The sequence below is a fragment of the Arachis ipaensis genome, chromosome B09 (assembly GCF_000816755.2).
Source record: "Arachis ipaensis cultivar K30076 chromosome B09, Araip1.1, whole genome shotgun sequence".
NCBI classification, from domain to species: Eukaryota; Viridiplantae; Streptophyta; class Magnoliopsida; order Fabales; family Fabaceae; genus Arachis; species Arachis ipaensis.
The window spans coordinates 1,802,187-1,822,003 of NC_029793.2; the positions used below are offsets into that span (position 1 = coordinate 1,802,187).

Here is a 19,817-nt window from a genome sequence, read left to right on the forward strand (position 1 = left end):
CACTAGGAGATATCTACTCAACATTTCAAGGTTGACCAGCCGCAGCGACTGAAATTTCGATAGGCTCTATAGTAAAAGAGTCAGAGGATTGAGTAGACAGAGACTCCATCGACATATCCGAACCTACTGGAGGAAACTCAGGGATGGGATCATCGATGATAGAGTCAGGCTCAGGCTCAGGCTCAGGCACTGCCTGACCATCCTGCTGTGCTAGAACAAGACCTCCATGCATGAAATCAAAAGGATGGTGAACAGAATCGGGATATAACCACGATAGCGGAAAGGCATACGGTGCATCAGGATCAAAGAGAGGTGAAGCTAACGAGTGCTGGAAGGGATGATCTCTAACTACATACATACGAACTCGAGACTCTGCGGCCACCACATAGAAGCTATAAAGGGCAGGATCTTTTGTACACATAAGGCTGCTCGAGCTCATAGAAAATGACACCCGTCTCCATCTGAAGGGAAGAGGAAGATATTGGGTAAGAACTGGGGAGTTGTTAGAAGGGTCGGGGTAAAACAAGTTAAGTTATTTTTTATAAATCGGGCACGTGTCCCAGATCAATCAGACCATAACAAAGGAACATATGGGCAAACAACAATCAAGAGCAAACAACACATAACATACAACCATAAGAACGAATTCAAAACACACACAAGAGATAAACAAGTATGATGCATGTTTAGCCCTAGTGCAGCCGTGCAGATAATAAACTCATCCGTAGGTTTTTGACCTGCGCCCGACATTACATCTTTACAGACGTTTTCTTTCGTTGCCATCGCTTCGTGGTATAGTGTCTGGTACACTCTTGCGTTATGGCGCCCGCATGCTCTTGGGCTATAGCCCCCATACCGTTCCCACGATTAAAAATATGCTTAAACTTAGAAAAATAACATATTTTGCAAGTTACTTTAATTAAATTGACGTATTTTAAAATTACTCTAAATAACTCTAAACTTTTATAAAATCAACTCAGTCTTCACTGGTTACTTTATAAATTATTCAAAATATTTAATAAACTTTCAAGCACCCAAAACTTCATTAAAAATAAGTGAATAGGACACGGTTCTTTCATTTTCAAAATAAAATATTTTTCGTTCAATTAAAATCATATTTTTTCCAAAGCCATCTTCCACTTTAAACCTTTTATTGCAAACCAATTATTTTTCTTCAAAAGCCAAACTAAATTAATTTTTAAATTTTTTATTGTAACCCATTATTTTTTTTCTTCAAAATTCAAACTCAATTAATTTCAATAAAATTTATATATTTATAAATAAATAAATTTGTTCACTAAATCTTTTTCAAAACTAAGACTCTACACCTTTTTATTCGAAAACTCCATTCAAAATACTCATTTAGTTATAATTAATTCCAAATCAAAATTCGACCGCCAGAACTCTATTACATACTATCACATAATTCAGATTTTAGCCAATTATTTAACAATAACATCTCAGTGTCTTATTTCTCAACATGGCCGAAACACAACAACAAATTCAGTAGCAATTCAGCTAAAATTTTAACAGTCAACAATCACAGATTTGAGCAACAGACATCAATAGAGAATAATCCAACCACATATATCAATTATTTCATAATTTTAACTGATTAAGAGTCAAACCCTACCTCTTTAAAGCACAAAACACACACAAGATACCGGAGGAGGTTTCTGATCGGTCAAACGGAGCGAAAATATCAAAAATTCGGTGGTTCCTGCCCTCCTTTGATTCAACCGAACTGGTTCCTGGCAGGGGCAGCTCCACTTCGCGATTCTACAGAATAGAACACATATCACCATGTATAGGAGGAAGATACGATCACTTCTATTGGATCAAAATTTTTATGGGGGTCACAGATCTCAAGAAATCGAGTTTGAAAAGTTGGAAAATCAACAAAAATCCTCCATGCATGTCACGGTTATTCTCAAGGGAGGGAGAGAGAATTTGTGCCTTTTATATGGTGTAATTAGTGACTAATGTCACTTAATTAAATAGGGAAGGCATGCATTGCGACACGAGATGCATTAAGCGCTGCGTGTTGCATTTTTAAGCTGCTGAGTCAGCAAGGTTAAATTTTTAAATATCTTGGAAGGTAATTAAAGTAATTGGACATGATAACAATTCAAATAATATCTCAAGTGGTGGTATTTAATTAGAATAAAGATTGGGTAAATTACTAATGTAAATGACATTAGTAAAGTCGAACTTTTTTAATCCTTTGGGTCCAATATCAAGTGACCGTCCTTCGTCAAATAAATGAATAATAACATAATATTAATATTATATTATTATTCATTTTATTTAAAGACCGCAGAAAAAAAACTTATCATAAACGTTATGCGAATAAAACGTAAAACTCACATACGCGACTCTAACGCGGAAACCAAAATGTAATATGTTACATTTTACCCTCCTTAAAAAAAATTTTGCCTTCAAAATTTTTTTTACATGCAAACAGGTGAGGATAGTTCACTCGCATCTTGTCTTCTAGCTCCCAGGTATGCCCAGCTTCAGCGTTGCGTCCCCACGCTACCTTGACCAATGGAGTTAGCTGCTGAACAATAAGAATTGCCTCATTACTGTTAGCAATTTGTTTTGGTCTCAAGGTATGACCCTAAAGTGCTATCTGTGTTGTTTTTTGGTGGATTAAATGTCTACAAAAGGGAAATTAAATTAATTACCTCTAAGGACAATTAATAAGAATTTATTAATAAGAAAGATAATTTTTAACTTATTACAAAAGGTATACTTAAATAATATTTAGAGAGAAGAGTATTCAGATTTTTATTTTAGATAAACAATATTTAAAGGTCATTTTTCAAGATTTTCTCCTTTTGGGATTTTTCACTTTTCAAAATAGCACTTGTTTATTCTGTTTTTTTCATGTTTCTGCTGTGTAAATATTTTGCACTATTTTGTGTAGATTTTATTTTGTATTTTTTTACTTTGAGTATTAAAAATAATTAACAAAAGTAATTTTTTTTTCTTTTATACTACGTATATCAAAAAGTGTAGAAAAATAATGTACATAAAAAGTTATATTAAAATTTATGTATAAGCTTTTATGAAAAAAAAAATAACATCTATAATATAAGGAATAAGGGAAAAATATGGCGTCTGTTGAAATTGACATATGTATAATCTCGCTTAGTCAAAGTCTATACGCAAAATACATGGAGAACTTTTAGATCATACCTGTAAAAGACACCTATTTTGTTTTAGTTCATACGATTTTTTATATTTTATTTTTTGAATCTTTAAAATCTGAAGCTGTATAATTAATTAATTAATTATAATTGCAACAGTTAATTTATTTTATTAAGCAGTGATTTGATAAACTAAATTTTTAGACGAGACGTTTATAACTTTCAACAACAATAATTACCAATGACCAACAATAAAATTTAAATGGTAACTTATTTTACCGAAGCCACAAAAATATCTCAAAAAAATTATTTCAAAAAACAAATAAATTTTTAGTTTATTTTCTGACAGAGTATTACCTAAATTAGTTCTCAAAAATTTTAAAAGTGGACATTTTGGTCTCTAAAAAAATTAATACACAGATCAATCTCCAACATTTTTCTCCACTAGACATAACACTCTTCCATTTATTTTTCGACATGACTTACTAAATTTTTCAAGTATATATTAGAAAAAGAAATTAGTAGATATTATAATCAAATTAACTTTTAAGATTAAATTAAACATATTTGATTTCTAAAATTTATCGTGATATTCTCTCCTACCTATTGCACAAAAGTCCTTGTTGCATTTTGTTTATTATAACACTCTAGGTATTCTTAAAATACTATAGATTTTTGCGAGTTTTCCAGCTAAGAAGCCTCTAATCTGACGTCTAGATTAGTCTAGTCTTATAATCTAATCTCTCGAAAAACAAAAGTAAGAGTCTAAGACAAAAGAAACGCTAAACCAGAGAGCTGTCCAAAAGAAAGTGTTGATGTCGCTGCCTAATCGCTGTCGGAAGTCAAGTCCACGATCTCTATATCTATCTCAGGATCCTTATCGTCTTTAGAAGTCAGATCACAATCTCTATTTCCTCGGTGTCCTCGTTGTCAGAAATAACGATGACTTCGGGTGTACACTGGGGGCTACCATCACTGCTACCTCCTACTAAAGTTGTACCACTAGGAGAAATCTACTCAAGAGTTGAAGGCTGACCAGCCACAGTGACTGAAATCCCGATAGGCTCTATGGTAAAAGGGTCAGAGGATTGAGTAGACAAAGACTCCTTCGACATATCCGAACCTACTAGAAGAAACTCAGGGATGGGGTCATCGATGACAGGGTCAGGCTCAGGCACCACCTGACCATCCTACTGTGCTAGAACATGACCTCCATACATGAAATCAAAAGGATGGTGGACAGAATCGGAATATAACCACGATAGCGAAAAGGCATACGGTGCATCAGGATCAAAGAGGGGTGAAGCTAACGAGTGTTGGAAGGGATGATCTCTAACTACGTACATACAAACTTGAGACTCCGCGGCCACCACATAGAAGCTATGAAGGGCAGGATCTTCGTACACATAAGGTTGCTCGAGCTCATAGAAAATGACACCTGTCTCCATATAAAGGGAAGAGGAAAATATGGGGTAAGAATTGGAGAGTTGTTAATAGGGTCAGGGTGAAACAAGTTAAGTTGTTTTTTATAAATCGGCTACGTGTCCCAGATCAATCAGACCACAACAAAGAAACATAGGGGCAAACAATAATCAAGAGCAAACAACACATAACATACAACCATAAGAACGAATTCAAAACACACACAAGAGATATGCGCAAATAAGTATGATGCATGTCTAGCCCTAGTGCAGGTAATGAGCTCATCCGTCGGTTTTTGACCCACGCCCGACATTACATCCTTACGCACGTTATCTCTCGTTGCCATCGCTTCGGGGTATAGTGTCCGGTATACTCTTAAGTTATGGCACCCGCACGCTCTTGGGCTATAGCCCCCATACCGCTCCCACAATTAAAAATATGCCTAAATATGGCCACGGAAATAAAATACATAAATATGCTTAAACTTCAAAAAATGACATATTATGCAAGTTACTTTAATTAAATTGACATATTTTAAAATTACTCTAAATAACTCTGAACTTTTATAAAATTGACCCAGTCTTCATTCGTTACTTTATAAATTATTCAAAATATTTTATAATCTTTCAAACACCCAAAACTTCATTAAAAATAAGTAAATAAGGCTCGGTTCTTTCATTTTCAAAATAAAATGTTTTTCGTTCAATTAAAATCTTATTTCTTCCAAAATCGTCTTCCGCTTTAAACTCTTTATTGCAACCCATTATTTTTTTTCAAAAATCAAACTCAATTAATTTTAATAAAAATTCATATATTTATAAATAAATAATTTTGTTCATTAAATCTTTCTCAAAAACTAAGACTCTGCTCCTTTTTACTCAAAAACTCTGTTCAAGATACTCATTTAGTTATAATTAATTTCAAATCAAAATCCGACCGTCAGAACTCAGTTACATACTATCATATAACTCAGATTTTAGCCAATTATTCAACAACAACATCTCAGTGCCTTATTTCTCAACATGGCCAGAACACAACAACAAATCCATCAGCAATTCAACTAAAATTTCAATAGTCAACAATTACATATTTGAGCAACAAACATCAACGGACAACAATTTAACCACATATATCAATTATTTTATAATTTTAACCGATTAAAGAGTCAAAGCCTACCTCTTTAAAGTGCAGAACACATATAAGATATCTGAGGAGGTTTCTGATCGGTCAAACAAAGCGAAAATGTCAAAAACTTGGTGGTTTCTTCCCTCCTTTGTTTCGGCCGAACTGGTTCCTGGTAGGGGCAGCTCCACTTTGCAATTCTGCCGAACAAAACACACGTCACCATGTAGAGGAGGAAGATATAGTCACTTCTATCGGATCCGAATTTTTGTGGGAGTCACGGATCTCAAGAAATCGAGCTCGAAAAGTTGGAAAATCAACAATATTCTCCATGCATGTCACGGCTGTTCCTGAGGGAGGGAGAGAAAATTTGTGCCTTTTATATGGTGTAATTAGTGACTAATGTCACTTAATTAAATGGGGAAGGCATGCGTCGTGACACAGGCACATTAAGCGTTGCTTGTCTCGTTTTTGAGCTGCTGAGTCAGCAAGGTTAAATTTTTACTATCTTGGAAGGTAATTAAAGTAATTGGACATGGTAAAAACTCAAATAATTATCTCAAGTGGTGGCATTTAGTTAGAATAAAGATTGGATAAATTATTAATGTAAATGACATTAGTAAAGCCGAAATTTTTTAATCTTCCGAGTCCAATATCAAGTGACCGTCTTTCGTCAAATCAAATTAAATAATAAAATAATATTAATATTATATTATTATTCATTTTGTTTAAAAATCACAAAAAGAAAAATTTATCATAGACGTTATGCGAATAAAACGTAAAACTCGCATACGCGACTCTAACGCAGAAACCAGGATGTTACACGATGTATCACAAAAAGTGGATCTCATCCCTTAAAAAGTAACATTTTTTTTATTTTTTTCACATATATGTTATTCTCTTGTAAGATATTGAATACAATTCGTAAGTGTTGTACATGTTCCTTCAAGATATTGCTATAGATAATAATGTCATCCACGTAGACCACTACAAACTGATTAAGGTAAAATCGTAAGATCTCGTTCATCAAGATACAGAAGGTTGGAGGAGCATTAGCTAAGACAAAAGACATCACTAACTACTCATACGATCCATACCTTGTGACATACGTGGTTTTAGACTTTATCAATATTATCAATTCTCACTTGGTGGTTCGGCGCCTTCTCCCCCTCTCCTCTCTTCTTTCATTCCCTCTATGTGTGTATGTGTGTCGTTGGTGAAGAGGGTGGCGGCAACTAAGTTGTGTAAGGGCAACGGAGCGTGTGTTAACAAAATTAGGGTTAGAGTTTATTTTGGATAAATGGGATAATGGTAAAATTGAGAATTTTAATAAAATTACAGGGTAGAATAGTAATTTGAAACCAAATATTTTATAAAATTAAAATATAAAATTTCAAATCTCAATTATTTAAATTAAATTAATAATTTTTTATTATTTTTTAATTACTAAGACTTAAAATTTTAATTAAAAAAATACCCAAATTATTAGTTTTTGTTAAGCAAAAATATCTAATTATTAAATCCTAATAAATTTTAAACTCACAATCTTATAACTTTGATTTCATTATTTTTTGTAAGTAATATTCTAAAAATAAAACAATAAATAAATCCGAGGTCTTACACGCTAAATCCTATCAAGATCTACCACTGAGGTTTTGGAGTCCGACTTCGTCGTTTCCACTAGACGGTTGGGATTGCTGGGTCGCGACTTTCAACCTTTGAGTGTAATCCTCCTATGTCACACACGTCGTGATTTGGATAACAGTTAAATAATTTCCTTTAAACGAAATATATAAATTTGAAACTTAGGGTTAATTCAAACTCACATAATGGGCCGTTGACTGCTCGTCAGCAAACCTCTCTTTATTGGCCTTCAAAGTATAGGTATATTTGAAGGTCTCCGCCAATTTCGTCTCACGGTCCAATGACTTAGACTACAAATTAATATATCAACCAATATAATAAATGAATAAATGAAACAATGACTTCAAATAACTACTAAAATATTAAACAATGACAAAATTCTTACCAGTCTGCTCTTCGACTTCATGAAGGTCGCTGACCCATCCGTATACTTTGATGACCTGGGAGAAGCCCTGTTAGCGACATTTTTTAGACAGTGACGCTAAAATCCCTCATCATGAGTAAAATAGGCCTCCAGGTCCTTCTTGATGGCTGGACGGATCTACAACGTTAGGTGGTCATACCCCTTACGAACGTCGGTCATCATTTGCTGAAAGCGTTTAGCTACCCTATGGTCGTAGATCTTCTTAATCATCAGATTATATTTCGCATCCCATATGAATCTCAACTGCACAAAGTGATTTACCAACATTAGTTAGTTAGAATAAAATACAGTTCAAATATAGTTAATTAATTCAACATTATTGGATTCTTACCACCCATTTCTGAAACCATCGATCTCTGGTCTCAGTCGGGATCTGTGTGTAGGTCGGCCACGGGTGGTCGTACATCGACTTAATGACGTCGGAGAATTTCTGTGTGCAAGCATTGGGGTTTGGTGCAAACCTAACAGAGAAAAACTATCATTAACCAACACATAGAAATGCATTAACTTAAGATTAACAAACGTAAGATTAAAAAATCGTATGTATTCACACATGTATGCCATCGAGTCAAATCCTAAGCTGGATGATCGACGGTGGTGGAGGGACATCTTGCTGGGGACACTGGAGGAATCACCCACCACAGGCTTTGTCGTTGTTGGATCTGCACGGTACGTAGCAGAAGGAGGCACGTAGTTTAGGTTTGGGACGATGATGAATTGCTGGTCCACTGGACCCACCTGTGACATCACAGGGGTCGACGTGGTAATCGGGATAGAAGACGATGATTGAACAGTCGCAGGAAATTTGGTGGAAACCTGCCCTCTCCCAAAACTCTGAGACCCACTCAGTCTACCTCTGCTACCTCTCGTCACGTCTGCAAAGAAAATTTATTATTAACACTAATCAACATATATTATTATTAACACAAATCTAACCAATCTCAATCCACAACATCAGCCAACACATAATTAAATTTATCCACTCTAACATTATTAATATAGATACAAAAGACAACAACAATTTTGTTGCAAAAGTAAAATTTTAAAGTGTAGCAATTAAACAATTGATTCAAATTCACTAAAACTCGTTAACATAATTCTAACTTTTCAAAAAAAAAATATAATTCTAATTTTTCAATTTCACTTAAAATCTTATAAAAATTTTGACTGTCTCCCCTAAAATTTGGATTTCTCCACCCTACAAGAGTTCCATTGCAACCAAATATCTATCAACCCTTCTCAACTTATTAATTTTTTCAATCATTATTAAGGTAACATACAAGGCCAGAAGTTTCAAAACTTAATTAATAATTGCAGATATGAAGATACTCCTTTTAAAAATGTAATTTGAATTCACAAGGATAGGTATCACATAAAGAATGTGAAGAGGGACTTAATGAACTAAATGAATTTCGAATTAACATATCAATCAACAACACTTTTAAAATTTTCTCACATCGCCTAGTGAACAAAAAGTGGAGAAACATGGATGCTATGTTACTTAGTAAAAAAGATATAGAAGTTGAATTCCATCACATAGCAAGTATGGTTCAAAAGACTCAAAAAATTCAAAAAGATGTCACTAGGTGAGTGTACAATCCAATTTTACTATTGCAAAAATTTAATACATAAACTTAAAAATTAAGGTAATAAACCATAAAAACAAGCATCACCCAGTAACCAAATGCATCATTTATAAGTAATTGCCGAGATATAGATAATGAATTCAAATCACATGGTAGCCAAATATGAAATTCAAAAGATCCAAGAACATTCTTAAGGCAATATCACAAACATTAAAGATGCAAAATTGATGCACTCAATTCGCAATTGACAATCAACAATTCAAAATAAGGATTAGTCAAGTTATGGCCAGTCACAACAAGTAATAACAAAGTATAATATAGACAAGTCCAACAACAAATTTTCAGCAAAAACGACCTTAACGCAATGAATGAACGCAATCAAAATTATCCAAATAATTCTAGTACCAAAATTCATCAAAATCAGCAGTAAAACAGCGACTCATCAATACAATCAAGTATTTTTCAAATAATTTTAGCAGCAGAAATCAGCAAACAACTCAATAATTGAACACTTTCTTGCAATCTTAGAGCATAATCTAACATATTCTAACCTATCATAACTACCTAAATCCACTAAAATAGAAAAATAAACTAACTAAACTCTACTAACTAATTAATTAACTTGAAGTAATAGAATTTGAAAGAAGCAAAGTTCAAACAAAAAATCTTAAATGCAAAACAAGAGGAACGGAGAAACGGGATGGAGGTGCAGTGGCGGCAGAAGCGGAAGCCGTAGAGAGGTTTGCAACAATGACGGCAGGAGCATTTGCAACAGTAGTGGCAGGGGCGTTTGCAACTACAGTGGTGGAGAAGGTTGACGGAGAAGAGAGATGAGAAGGTTTGTGTGTGAGAGAGAGAGAGAGAGAGAGAGAGAGAGAGAGAGAGAGAGAGAGAGAGAGAGAGAGAGAGAGAGAGAGAGAGAGAGAGAGAGAGAGAGAGAGAGAGAGAGAGAGAGAGAGAGAGAGAGAGAGAGAGAGAGAGAGAGAGAGAGAGAGAGAGAGAGAGAGAGAGAGAGAGAGAGAGAGAGAGAGAGAGAGAGAGAGAGAGAGAGAGAGAGAGAGAGAGAGAGAGAGAGAGAGAGAGAGAGAGAGAGAGAGAGAGAGAGAGAGAGAGAGAGAGAGAGAGAGAGAGAGAGAGAGAGAGAGAGAGAGAGAGAGAGAGAGAGAGAGAGAGAGAGAGAGAGAGAGAGAGAGAGAGAGAGAGGAAGGTTGTAAGGTCCCACATCGGTTGGGGAGGGAAATGAAGCATGCCTTATAAGGGTGTGGATACCTCTCTCTAGCATGACGCGTTTTGACGAGTGAGTGTGGGGGGCTTCGGCTATCATCCCTATTGTCAAAGGCAAAACCGTGAGGCCTTGTGTGCCAAAGTGGATAATATTGTGCTAGCGGGTGGTCTGGATTGTTACAGATGGTATCAGATCCGGAACCCAGATCAATGTGCCAGCGAGGGCACTGGGCTCCCTTAGAGGGGTGGATTGTAAGGTCCCACATCGGTTGGAGAGGGGAACGAAACATGCCTTATAAGGGTGTGGATACCTCTCCCTAGCATGACGCGTTTTGACGAGTGAGTGTGGGGGTTTCGGCTATCATCCCTATCGTCAAAGGCAAAATCGTGAGGCCTTGTGTGCCAAAGCGAACAATATCGTGGTAGCGGGTGGTCTGGGCTGTTACAAAGGTGAGATGTTAGAGAGAGAAAGCAAATTCGAAATGAAGGGGGGAAAGGATTCGTGGTTCGAATTTAGGGCACAATTACTGTTAGATTTATCGACGGATATCTTCGACGGTAGCGTTGTGTGGATCACCAAAATCCAGCGTTCTATTAAAAGTGTCTACCATCGGATTTTTCTGACGTAATTCCGATGCTAAATTTGGCGCCTATTTGACTTGTTTTTCCATCAAAGGTTACTAGCGACTTTACTGTCGAAAGAGGCTATCCGCCTATAATTATTTGGCATGACGAATCCGACAGTAAAACCGTCGCTAAATCCGTGGATAAAGCCGACGCTAACGTGCAACACTAAATCTAACGATATTCAGCATTTTTTTATCGTGTAAATATAATACATTCATTGAATTCATGACAATATATTTAAAGTCATTGGATTTATGGTTATTATTTTCAATTTTTATTAAAATATATCTAATAAAGATATTAAAATAATTAATTTTATATAATCATAAAAAAAATAAAAAAATGTACACAAATAATACTTTTTTAATAATGACATAAATGTCGTTTTGCAGACATGGCCGTTACCATATTCTACATAGGAGTGACAATCGATAGAGTATGGTAGAATTTGGAGCCAACCCTAATTCTATCCGCGAGTTGAGAATATCCCAACCCTAACCCTACCCGTTTTTAGCCTGCGGGTACCCTATCGATGTAATCAAAGCGGAGAGATGATTGACGAGTTTGACATGCGGCTAGATGCAGTGGTTATAGTTGGTTGCAATGGTAGTTTTTGAAGAAGATCAAGAAAAAAAAAGTTTTGAAGAAGAAGGAGGTCTTGTGTTTCAAAAAAGGTGAAGAAGGAGGGTCAAAGGACTTGTATGTCCTTTTATTTTTTGGGGGATTTTTTTGCCTTTAAACTTTTTTGGACATATCCACCCGGAATATCATGTATGCAAAATGATATCCATGTTAGATATTTCTACTTTTTTGTTTTTATTTTTGATATTGGAACGGTAACGGTGTTTTTTTGAAATTTGAATTGTTAGAGTATTATTCTCAAATGTGGAACCGTTTAGTTAGAAAAGTAGAAATTGAACCGTCCGATTTGTTAGAAGTATAAAAATCAAACCGTCCAATTATATAGGTACAGAAATCGAACTGTCTGATTTGTGTTAAAAAAAATTAAAAAATTTGAGGTATAAAAATCGGACGGTCCGATTTGTATACCCCAAATTTTTTTAATTTTTTAAACACAAATCGGACGATCCGATTTATGTACCTTCCACAATTTTAAAAAATACCAAAAATTACCAGGTTAAAATATATCACTCATATCACTTTTATATCTAAATTTTTTAGCTTAGATATTTCAGTTAGGTTTCGCAAGTTCAAATGGATGGAAGAATCTAAGTGTTCTGGAATTTGAATATATTTTTTAAGGGAGTCACTCAGATAAAGATGTCTAAAACGTATTTTTTTTTTAAAGCTGTTTTTTAATAATTAAAATTTAACACATGTAATCGAGTAAATCGTGTTATTTTTGTTAAAATTAGGCTAGACAAATTGATTTGAGTGAAAAAATGGTGAATCAAATCTTGAACTGGTCTAAATTAATATTATTTTTTTTATAGAAAATAACCATAATACCCTTATTATAGAATATAATTAAAATACTCCTATATATATTATATCAATTCTGAAAATTCATTTTTTAATCTTTATAAATCTAAAGGTCTGCATGACAAAATATTAAAATATTATTTGGTCTAAAATTTTTGTTCTTTAGTCTTGAGTGCTCTATGTATGTGTAGACATTAGACACCAACATACGATTGTGTTATCTTTTTTCTTTGTTTCATCTATACTTCTATAGTTGTTTATAGTTGTTAATACTTAAAACCGGAGTTTGACCGGAAAATTGATAAATTGGATTTTATATTGGTTCGGTATAAGAAAAAAACTACTTAAAACAAAAAATTAATAATTTATTGATTAAATTAATAAATTAATGAATCAATAAATTGATCGGTTCATTACGATTCAATTTTTACTTTTTATTTTTTGATTAAAAAAATGTTGAAAACTTCGACGAAAATGGTTGAAAATTAAAACAAAATTGTTTGAAAACTGTTTGTTGACTTCTTGTCAAATTGGACATCATTTCATAATCATAAAAATATTTGATTATTTGATAGTATGTATATTGCACAATTGAGAGTTTTTATTCATACAAATATTAGAACTTTTAAAATAATTTTACTATAAATTCGTATTATAAATAATAATAGGGATAAGTACTTTTTTCGTCCCCAAAGTTTAGAGTCAAAATCAATTTCGTCTTGAATTTTTTTTGTTATTAAAATCATACCTAACGTTACAAAACGCTATAAAATTGTCCTTTTCTACATCAATTCCCGCGGCGAGTTCTCTCTCTACCAGGCAGTTGATGCCTTCGACAACGACGGTTGGTGGTCCGGCGAGATCACTGGCAGGCTTGGGCCTCACCATTACTATGTTTATTTCCGTACAACCAATGAAGAGATCGCTTATCCTTCTAATAAGATTAGGGTTCATCATGAGTGGGTTAACAGCGACTGGATTCTCTCCCAAAGAGAGCAACCACAGCCAGCCACTACAGAATTAGCAACAACAGCTAGGTCACCAAGATTGAAACTTTGAGCCCTGACCCTCTGCCTTCTAGAGGCTGTGCGCTCCCACATCTTTGCCACCGCGAGGTCTACGGGATCTTCACATGCAACTGCATCCTCTTCAACCACGCGCAAAATCACACGGGCCGTTGGCTGGATCAAGTTCGGGTCTGCAGAGAAAGCTCTTCTTGTCAGCATCGAGCTCCATTACCCACAGCTGCGACAGCGCCAGCAGCAGTAGGAGGAATTTTTTTATTTTTGTCACTTCCTTCCTCTTTTCGTGCTTCCTTTTGTTATTTTTTTTATTTTTGAAGAACATAAAAAATTTCTATTATTGTTGATTTTGATCTGAAGTTGCAACTGATGATGATTGTTGAATTGTTAAATCTAAAGTTTCTGTTGATTTATTTTATGGTTGTTGTTGTTGAATTGGCTGAAAATGCTGAATTTGTTGTTGCTAAATCTAAAGTACTTAACCCTTGAAATTTATTTTGTGGTTGTTGTTGCTGAATTGGCTGAAGGGGAAAGGTTTTTTGTTTAAGTTGAGAAGAAGAATTGGGGTTTGGAGAAGGGGAAATTCGAAGAGAGTAGGAGAAACGGGATGGAGAGGGAACAGGAAAGAGATATCGGGGTTGTTTTGCAGGTGTTTGACTTAACGTGAAAGCAGGAACAAACCCCCTTACAATTCTGTTTTAAATTATGGGATTTTTGTTTCTCTGTTTGGGTATTGCGTTGAGCATTCAATTGATGTTGGTGTGGGGGTGTTGATTTTGTTCAACCGATTGGGTGATATTGTTCAACCATTTAGATATTGATGTTAATGGATGAAGAGTTAGCAGGATTGGTGTTAGAGTTAAGGGTAGTGGGTGATATGGTGGTGATGAGAGAGAGAGGTGGTGATGGAGAGGGAGAAGAAGATGGAGAAGGAGGTGGGGGCAGTGGTGGTGGAGTGGCGGAAAGGGAGAGAAGAGAAAGACCGAAAGAGAGTGAGAGATACGCTAGGGATGGAGAGGGTTTCTTTTGTTTTTTTATTAGTTTTAATATTTTTTTATTTTTGTAAAAGGGCAAAATTGTCCAAAAAATATTATTTATAGACAAAATGATGATTTTATAACGTTTTGTAACATTAATGATGATTTTAATAAAAAAAAAGGTCGGGGACAAAATTAATTTTGACCCAGACGTTGGAGACGAAAAAAGCACTTATCCCATGATAATAGTATTCAATTATAATTAAAAAAAACTAGAGAATAAGTTAAAATATTTTTAAACATGTTTATAAGATAAGAGTCGCATGCAATTTGTTTTATTCATGTCAAATTGATAATTAAAAGTATTTAGATAATAATTTAGTCAAATATGTTAAATTATTTAACAGTTTCCAACTAATAATTTTATATGAAAATAACTGCATGTAAGTTTTTGCCTTATAAAATATAAGATCGATGTTGATAATCTTAACATAGAACATATATTTTTTTTCAATTTTTAAAATATTGGTTTCAAAATATATGGGTTAATTTTTGTCTCCAGCTTTACCGTACCGTAAATAGTGATTTAATTTTAAGAAAAAATAGTATCGTATTTGTTTTTCATGAAAATAGTTTTATCTATTCACATAATTTTTTTTTACTATTACCTAGAAATTTTTTTCTTTTTACACCCACAAACAGTAAAGAATTAAATTAGTGACGCGCCATGTGTTAAATCGTGATGATTATCTTTTTGGTTCTTTTGTGTGCCTATAAATCTTGGGAAGAAATTCGTTGGTCTTCACTTATTGGTATAATTTGTTTTACAGGATGAAGATATATTTCTAGAGAATCGAAAAGAATGGGGAACGTTGTGGAAGCGAGTTTTCGACAAATTGATTACATTATCAATTACGAAGCCCATGTTCAGGAACTAAACCAGCTGGTTGAGAATTTTGAAAACAATGAGCAAACGGTGAAGCGCCTCGTTCGTGTTGCAAAAAATAATGCAGAAGATATTTTACCTGCTGTTGAGCACCGGCTTGACAGGGTGAAAGCAAAGATACAAGAAAATGAAGTGTTTCGTGATTCTAAAACCTTCTTCTCCAAGACAAGGTGGGAGGGTCTTCTCCCTTTCTTCTGGTACCGGCGTCAACTAGGCAGGGGAGCAAAGATATTGGCACTAGAAATCCAGTCACTGATTTCAGAGTATGGCACATCTACAAACATTTCTATTGGAAGAGCTCCAAGCTTTAGCGAAAGCAATCTATCTCACGTCGGCTATATCCAATTCAAATCAAGAAATGATATAGTCCGGGAGATCATAAAGCAATTAAAAGATCCCACGGTGAGAATGGTTGGTCTGCACGGGCCTAGCGGTGTGGGCAAGACTTCTCTCGTCAAACAAATTGGCCAGCAAGCTGAGTTCGAAAGGGTGGCGATGGCAATCGTTAAAAAAGATCCGGACTATCAGAAGGTTCAGCAAGACATAGCCCATTGTTTAGGCTTGACTTTTGAAAATAATGAAGGTGAGAATGGACGAACAACTCGTTTGAGAAAGGTGTTGAAGAAGGAGAATGCCCTCGTGATCCTGGATGACCTCTGGGATGAACTGGATTTGAATAAGATAGGGATTCCACTTGATGATGACGATGTTGCAAGCCACGTGAATGTCAAAGATAACAGTCGCAAACAGGGGGAAAATGAAGATTCTCCTGGTGGCACCATCAAGGGATGCAAAGTTTTGGTTACTTCAAGACACCAAGAAGTGTTGCGCCATAAAATGAATGTTAAAGAAAAATTAACCTTCCGTGTCCAGGAGTTAGACGTTGCAGAAACTCTAAAATTGTTCAAGAAGGTGGTTGGAATGTCTATTGAGAATCCCAAGTTCAAGCCAGAAACTCTTAAGAAGTATTGTGCAGGGTTACCCATGGCAGTAATTATAGTCGGAAAGTCCTTAATGTGTAAAAACAAGTCAGAGTGGGAAGGCGAACTAGAAAGACTCAAAAAGAATGAAGTGCAGAAGTTCATGGAGAATCATGTGAAGATGCGTTACGATAGTATCGAAAGTGAGGAGCTCAAGTCAACTTTCCTAATGTGTGCTCAGATGGGTCATCAATCAATAATTACTGACTTGGTGAAGTACTGCTATGGTTTGGGCATACTTAAAGATGTCTATACACTGAAGGATGCCCGCACGAGCATAACCGAGTCAATCCAGAAGCTGAGAGATTTTGGCTTGTTGGATGGTCATTCCAACGACAATTTTAGTATGCATGATATAATTCGAGATACTGCCCTATCAATAGCGTGCAAGAACGAAAATGTATTTATCCTGAGAAATAAAATACTGGACATCTGGCCTCACAAGGAACAACTTGAGAGGTGCACTGCAATTTATCTACACAAGTGCCATATTGTGGATGGGCTCCCAGAAGTTGTTAATTGTCCTCGGCTTACATTTATCCATATTGACAGTGATGATTCAACCTTGAAAATACCCGACAGATTTTTTGAAGGAATGGAAGAACTCAGAGTTTTAGTATTGTCCGGAATTCATTTGCAGAGTCTGCCGTCTTCAGTCAAATGCTTACCAAACCTCAGAATGCTTTGCTTGGAGAAATGCACTCTTGGTGACTTGTCAATTTTAAATCATTTGAGAAAGTTAAGAATTCTTAGCCTTTCAGGATCTAGAATTGAAGATTGGCCGACAATGTTGGAGGGCATAAGCAAGTTGCAGTTGCTAGACATTAGTGATTGCATAATGAGCAACTTGACTCATCCTCTATCTTTATCAAGCTTCACTAGTTTGGAGGAATTGTATATAAGAAGCAGCTTGCCTAAAATGGAGGTGGAAGGACAGACAAATCAGTGTCAAATTTCAATTCTTTCTGAGCTGAAACATTTGCATCAATTGAATACTATAGATGTTTGTATCCCTAGTGCTGAATTTTTGCCACCAGACTTGTTCTTTCACGAGTTAAATGATTACAAGATTGTGATTGGAGACTTTAAGACAATTTCAATCGGGGATTTCAAGATGCCCAATAAATATGAAGCTTCAAGGTCTTTGGCACTGCAGCTAGAATCTGGCCTGGATATTCACTCCCTTAAAGGAGTCAAATTGCTATTCAAAGGAGTGGAGAATTTGCTATTGGGAGAGCTGCATGGAGTTGAAAATGTATTTTATGAGCTGAATCTAAATGGATTTCCAGTTCTGAAACATTTTTCAATCGTAAATAACAAAGACATTGAATTTATTGTGAAAAACTCAATAGAGCTGCTGTCACTACCTCAGGATGCTTTTTCCAATTTAGAGTTTCTCGGCCTCTTTAACCTAAAGAACATCAAGGAGATCATATGTTGCAGTCCTACTACGAATTCTTCATTCTCTAGACTAAAGACAGTCAAAGTGAATATGTGCCCTCAATTGAAAAACATATTCTTCTTTACCATTGTTAAATTTCTTACTAGTCTAGAAACAATTGATATCTCTGAATGTGATTCTTTACAAGCAGTTATTGGTGAGGAAGATGAAAAATCCAACAAGGTTGTACTTCATAAGTTATGTTCCTTGACACTACAAAATTTACCATCATTTGTGAGCTTTTACAACAAAGCCAACATGCCCTTGGTATCTCAATTTATGGAAAAGCAAGCAAGAATTGATGACCCAGGAATTGTCCTGGCAGAGGATGAGAATGAGCAAAGTGCCACAACTTCCTTTTCTCTCTTTCATGAAAACGTATGGTTTTCCTTAAGCTTAAAATAATTCGTAATTATTATTTTTTTTTTACCAGCGATTCAAAATAAAACAATGGGGTTTGTTTGTGTGTTTTTCTGTAGGTTGAAATTCCAAACTTTGGGAGCTTGAAGTTGTTCTCAATCAAGATTCACAGGATATGGAGTGATCAACTTTCAAATGATTGGTTTCAGAACTTGATAAAATTAACTCTGGCAGACTGTTGTAACTTGACATATTTATGCTCATTGTCTGTGGCTCGCAATCTCAATGAACTGAAAAGCATCTCCATAAGTAAGTGTTCACTAATGGAGAAGTTATTCATCATCGAAGGAAATAACAATGAGCATTCAAAGGTGCGTAGGATTGTAAAGTTTGTCATAGGTTTTTTTTATGTTTTATGCATGTTATATAACTCTACTTCTTACATTAAAATAGGTTGGTATCTTTCCTAAGTTGGAGGAAATCCAGCTGAGCCAAATGGAGATGTTAAAGGACATATGGCCACGTCAAGACGAAGTCAATGCGGATTCATTTCCTAGACTCATTTCTGTCGGTATTTCTGAATGCAATAAGCTTGACAAGATTTTCCCTGATCACACGAAGTGCTGGTACTTGCATTTGGAAATTTTAAAGGTTCATCGGTGTGAGTCGGTGGAATTCATTTTCGAAAGTAGAAGTCCTCCGCAACAAAATGACACAAAATCTGCATCTGCATTATTGGAGATTATTGATTTGCATCATCTCCAATATCTGAAGGAAGTGTGGAATATAGATCTAGAAGGAGCTATTAACTTCCCAAATTTGCAGACTATACGGATTTCTTCATGTCACCAATTGAGAAATGTGTTGCCAGCTTCTATAACAAAGGATCTTGGAAAACTAGAAAACTTTTCCATAAGCTTGTGTCGTAATTTGGAGGAAATCATTGCATGGGATGCAGGATCAGAAACAAGCAATGAACCACCATTGAAGTTTCCTGAAGTAATCTCCTTGTCATTAAGTGACTTAGCAAGCATCCAATGTTTCTATAAAGGGAGACATATTGTAGAGTGTCCAAAATTGAGGCAACTGAGAATGGAAGAATGTCCAAAGCTGAAAATATTCACAACAGAAAGTGCCAACGAAGAAGGAAGAGTATTGTTATCCACTGAAAAGGTAAAAGTGCTTATTTAGCAAAACCTTTCCCTTATTGTCTGCTCCAATTCATATCTACCACATTATTCTCATGACGTCATCGACATCAATCATAAATTGAAGGGAAATTATTATTAAGCACGCTGCTTAAAATCTACTATCTATCTATCTATCTATCTATTATATGTATATATTATAATATATAAAAAGAAAAACTAAAGGAAACAATGTTTGATTCAAATAAAAACTGTACCGTTTAAATATTTTTAAATCCACAATAATCTAACAATTTGTG

At 35.1% G+C, this 19,817-nt stretch overlaps 1 protein-coding gene across 1 annotated transcript in view; it reads left to right on the forward strand.

Annotated features, from left to right (window-relative positions):
* Positions 1-19,817, forward strand: part of LOC107618589 (disease resistance protein At4g27190) — a 34,448-nt gene that overhangs the window by 8,831 nt on the left and 5,800 nt on the right. The window contains 6 exon segments of the mRNA XM_021110639.1: positions 2,465-2,612; positions 15,474-17,149; positions 17,151-17,179; positions 17,248-18,388; positions 18,490-18,741; positions 18,824-19,543. Coding sequence (XP_020966298.1) covers positions 15,506-17,149; positions 17,151-17,179; positions 17,248-18,388; positions 18,490-18,741; positions 18,824-19,543 — 3,786 coding nt within the window. The 5' untranslated portion in view covers positions 2,465-2,612; positions 15,474-15,505.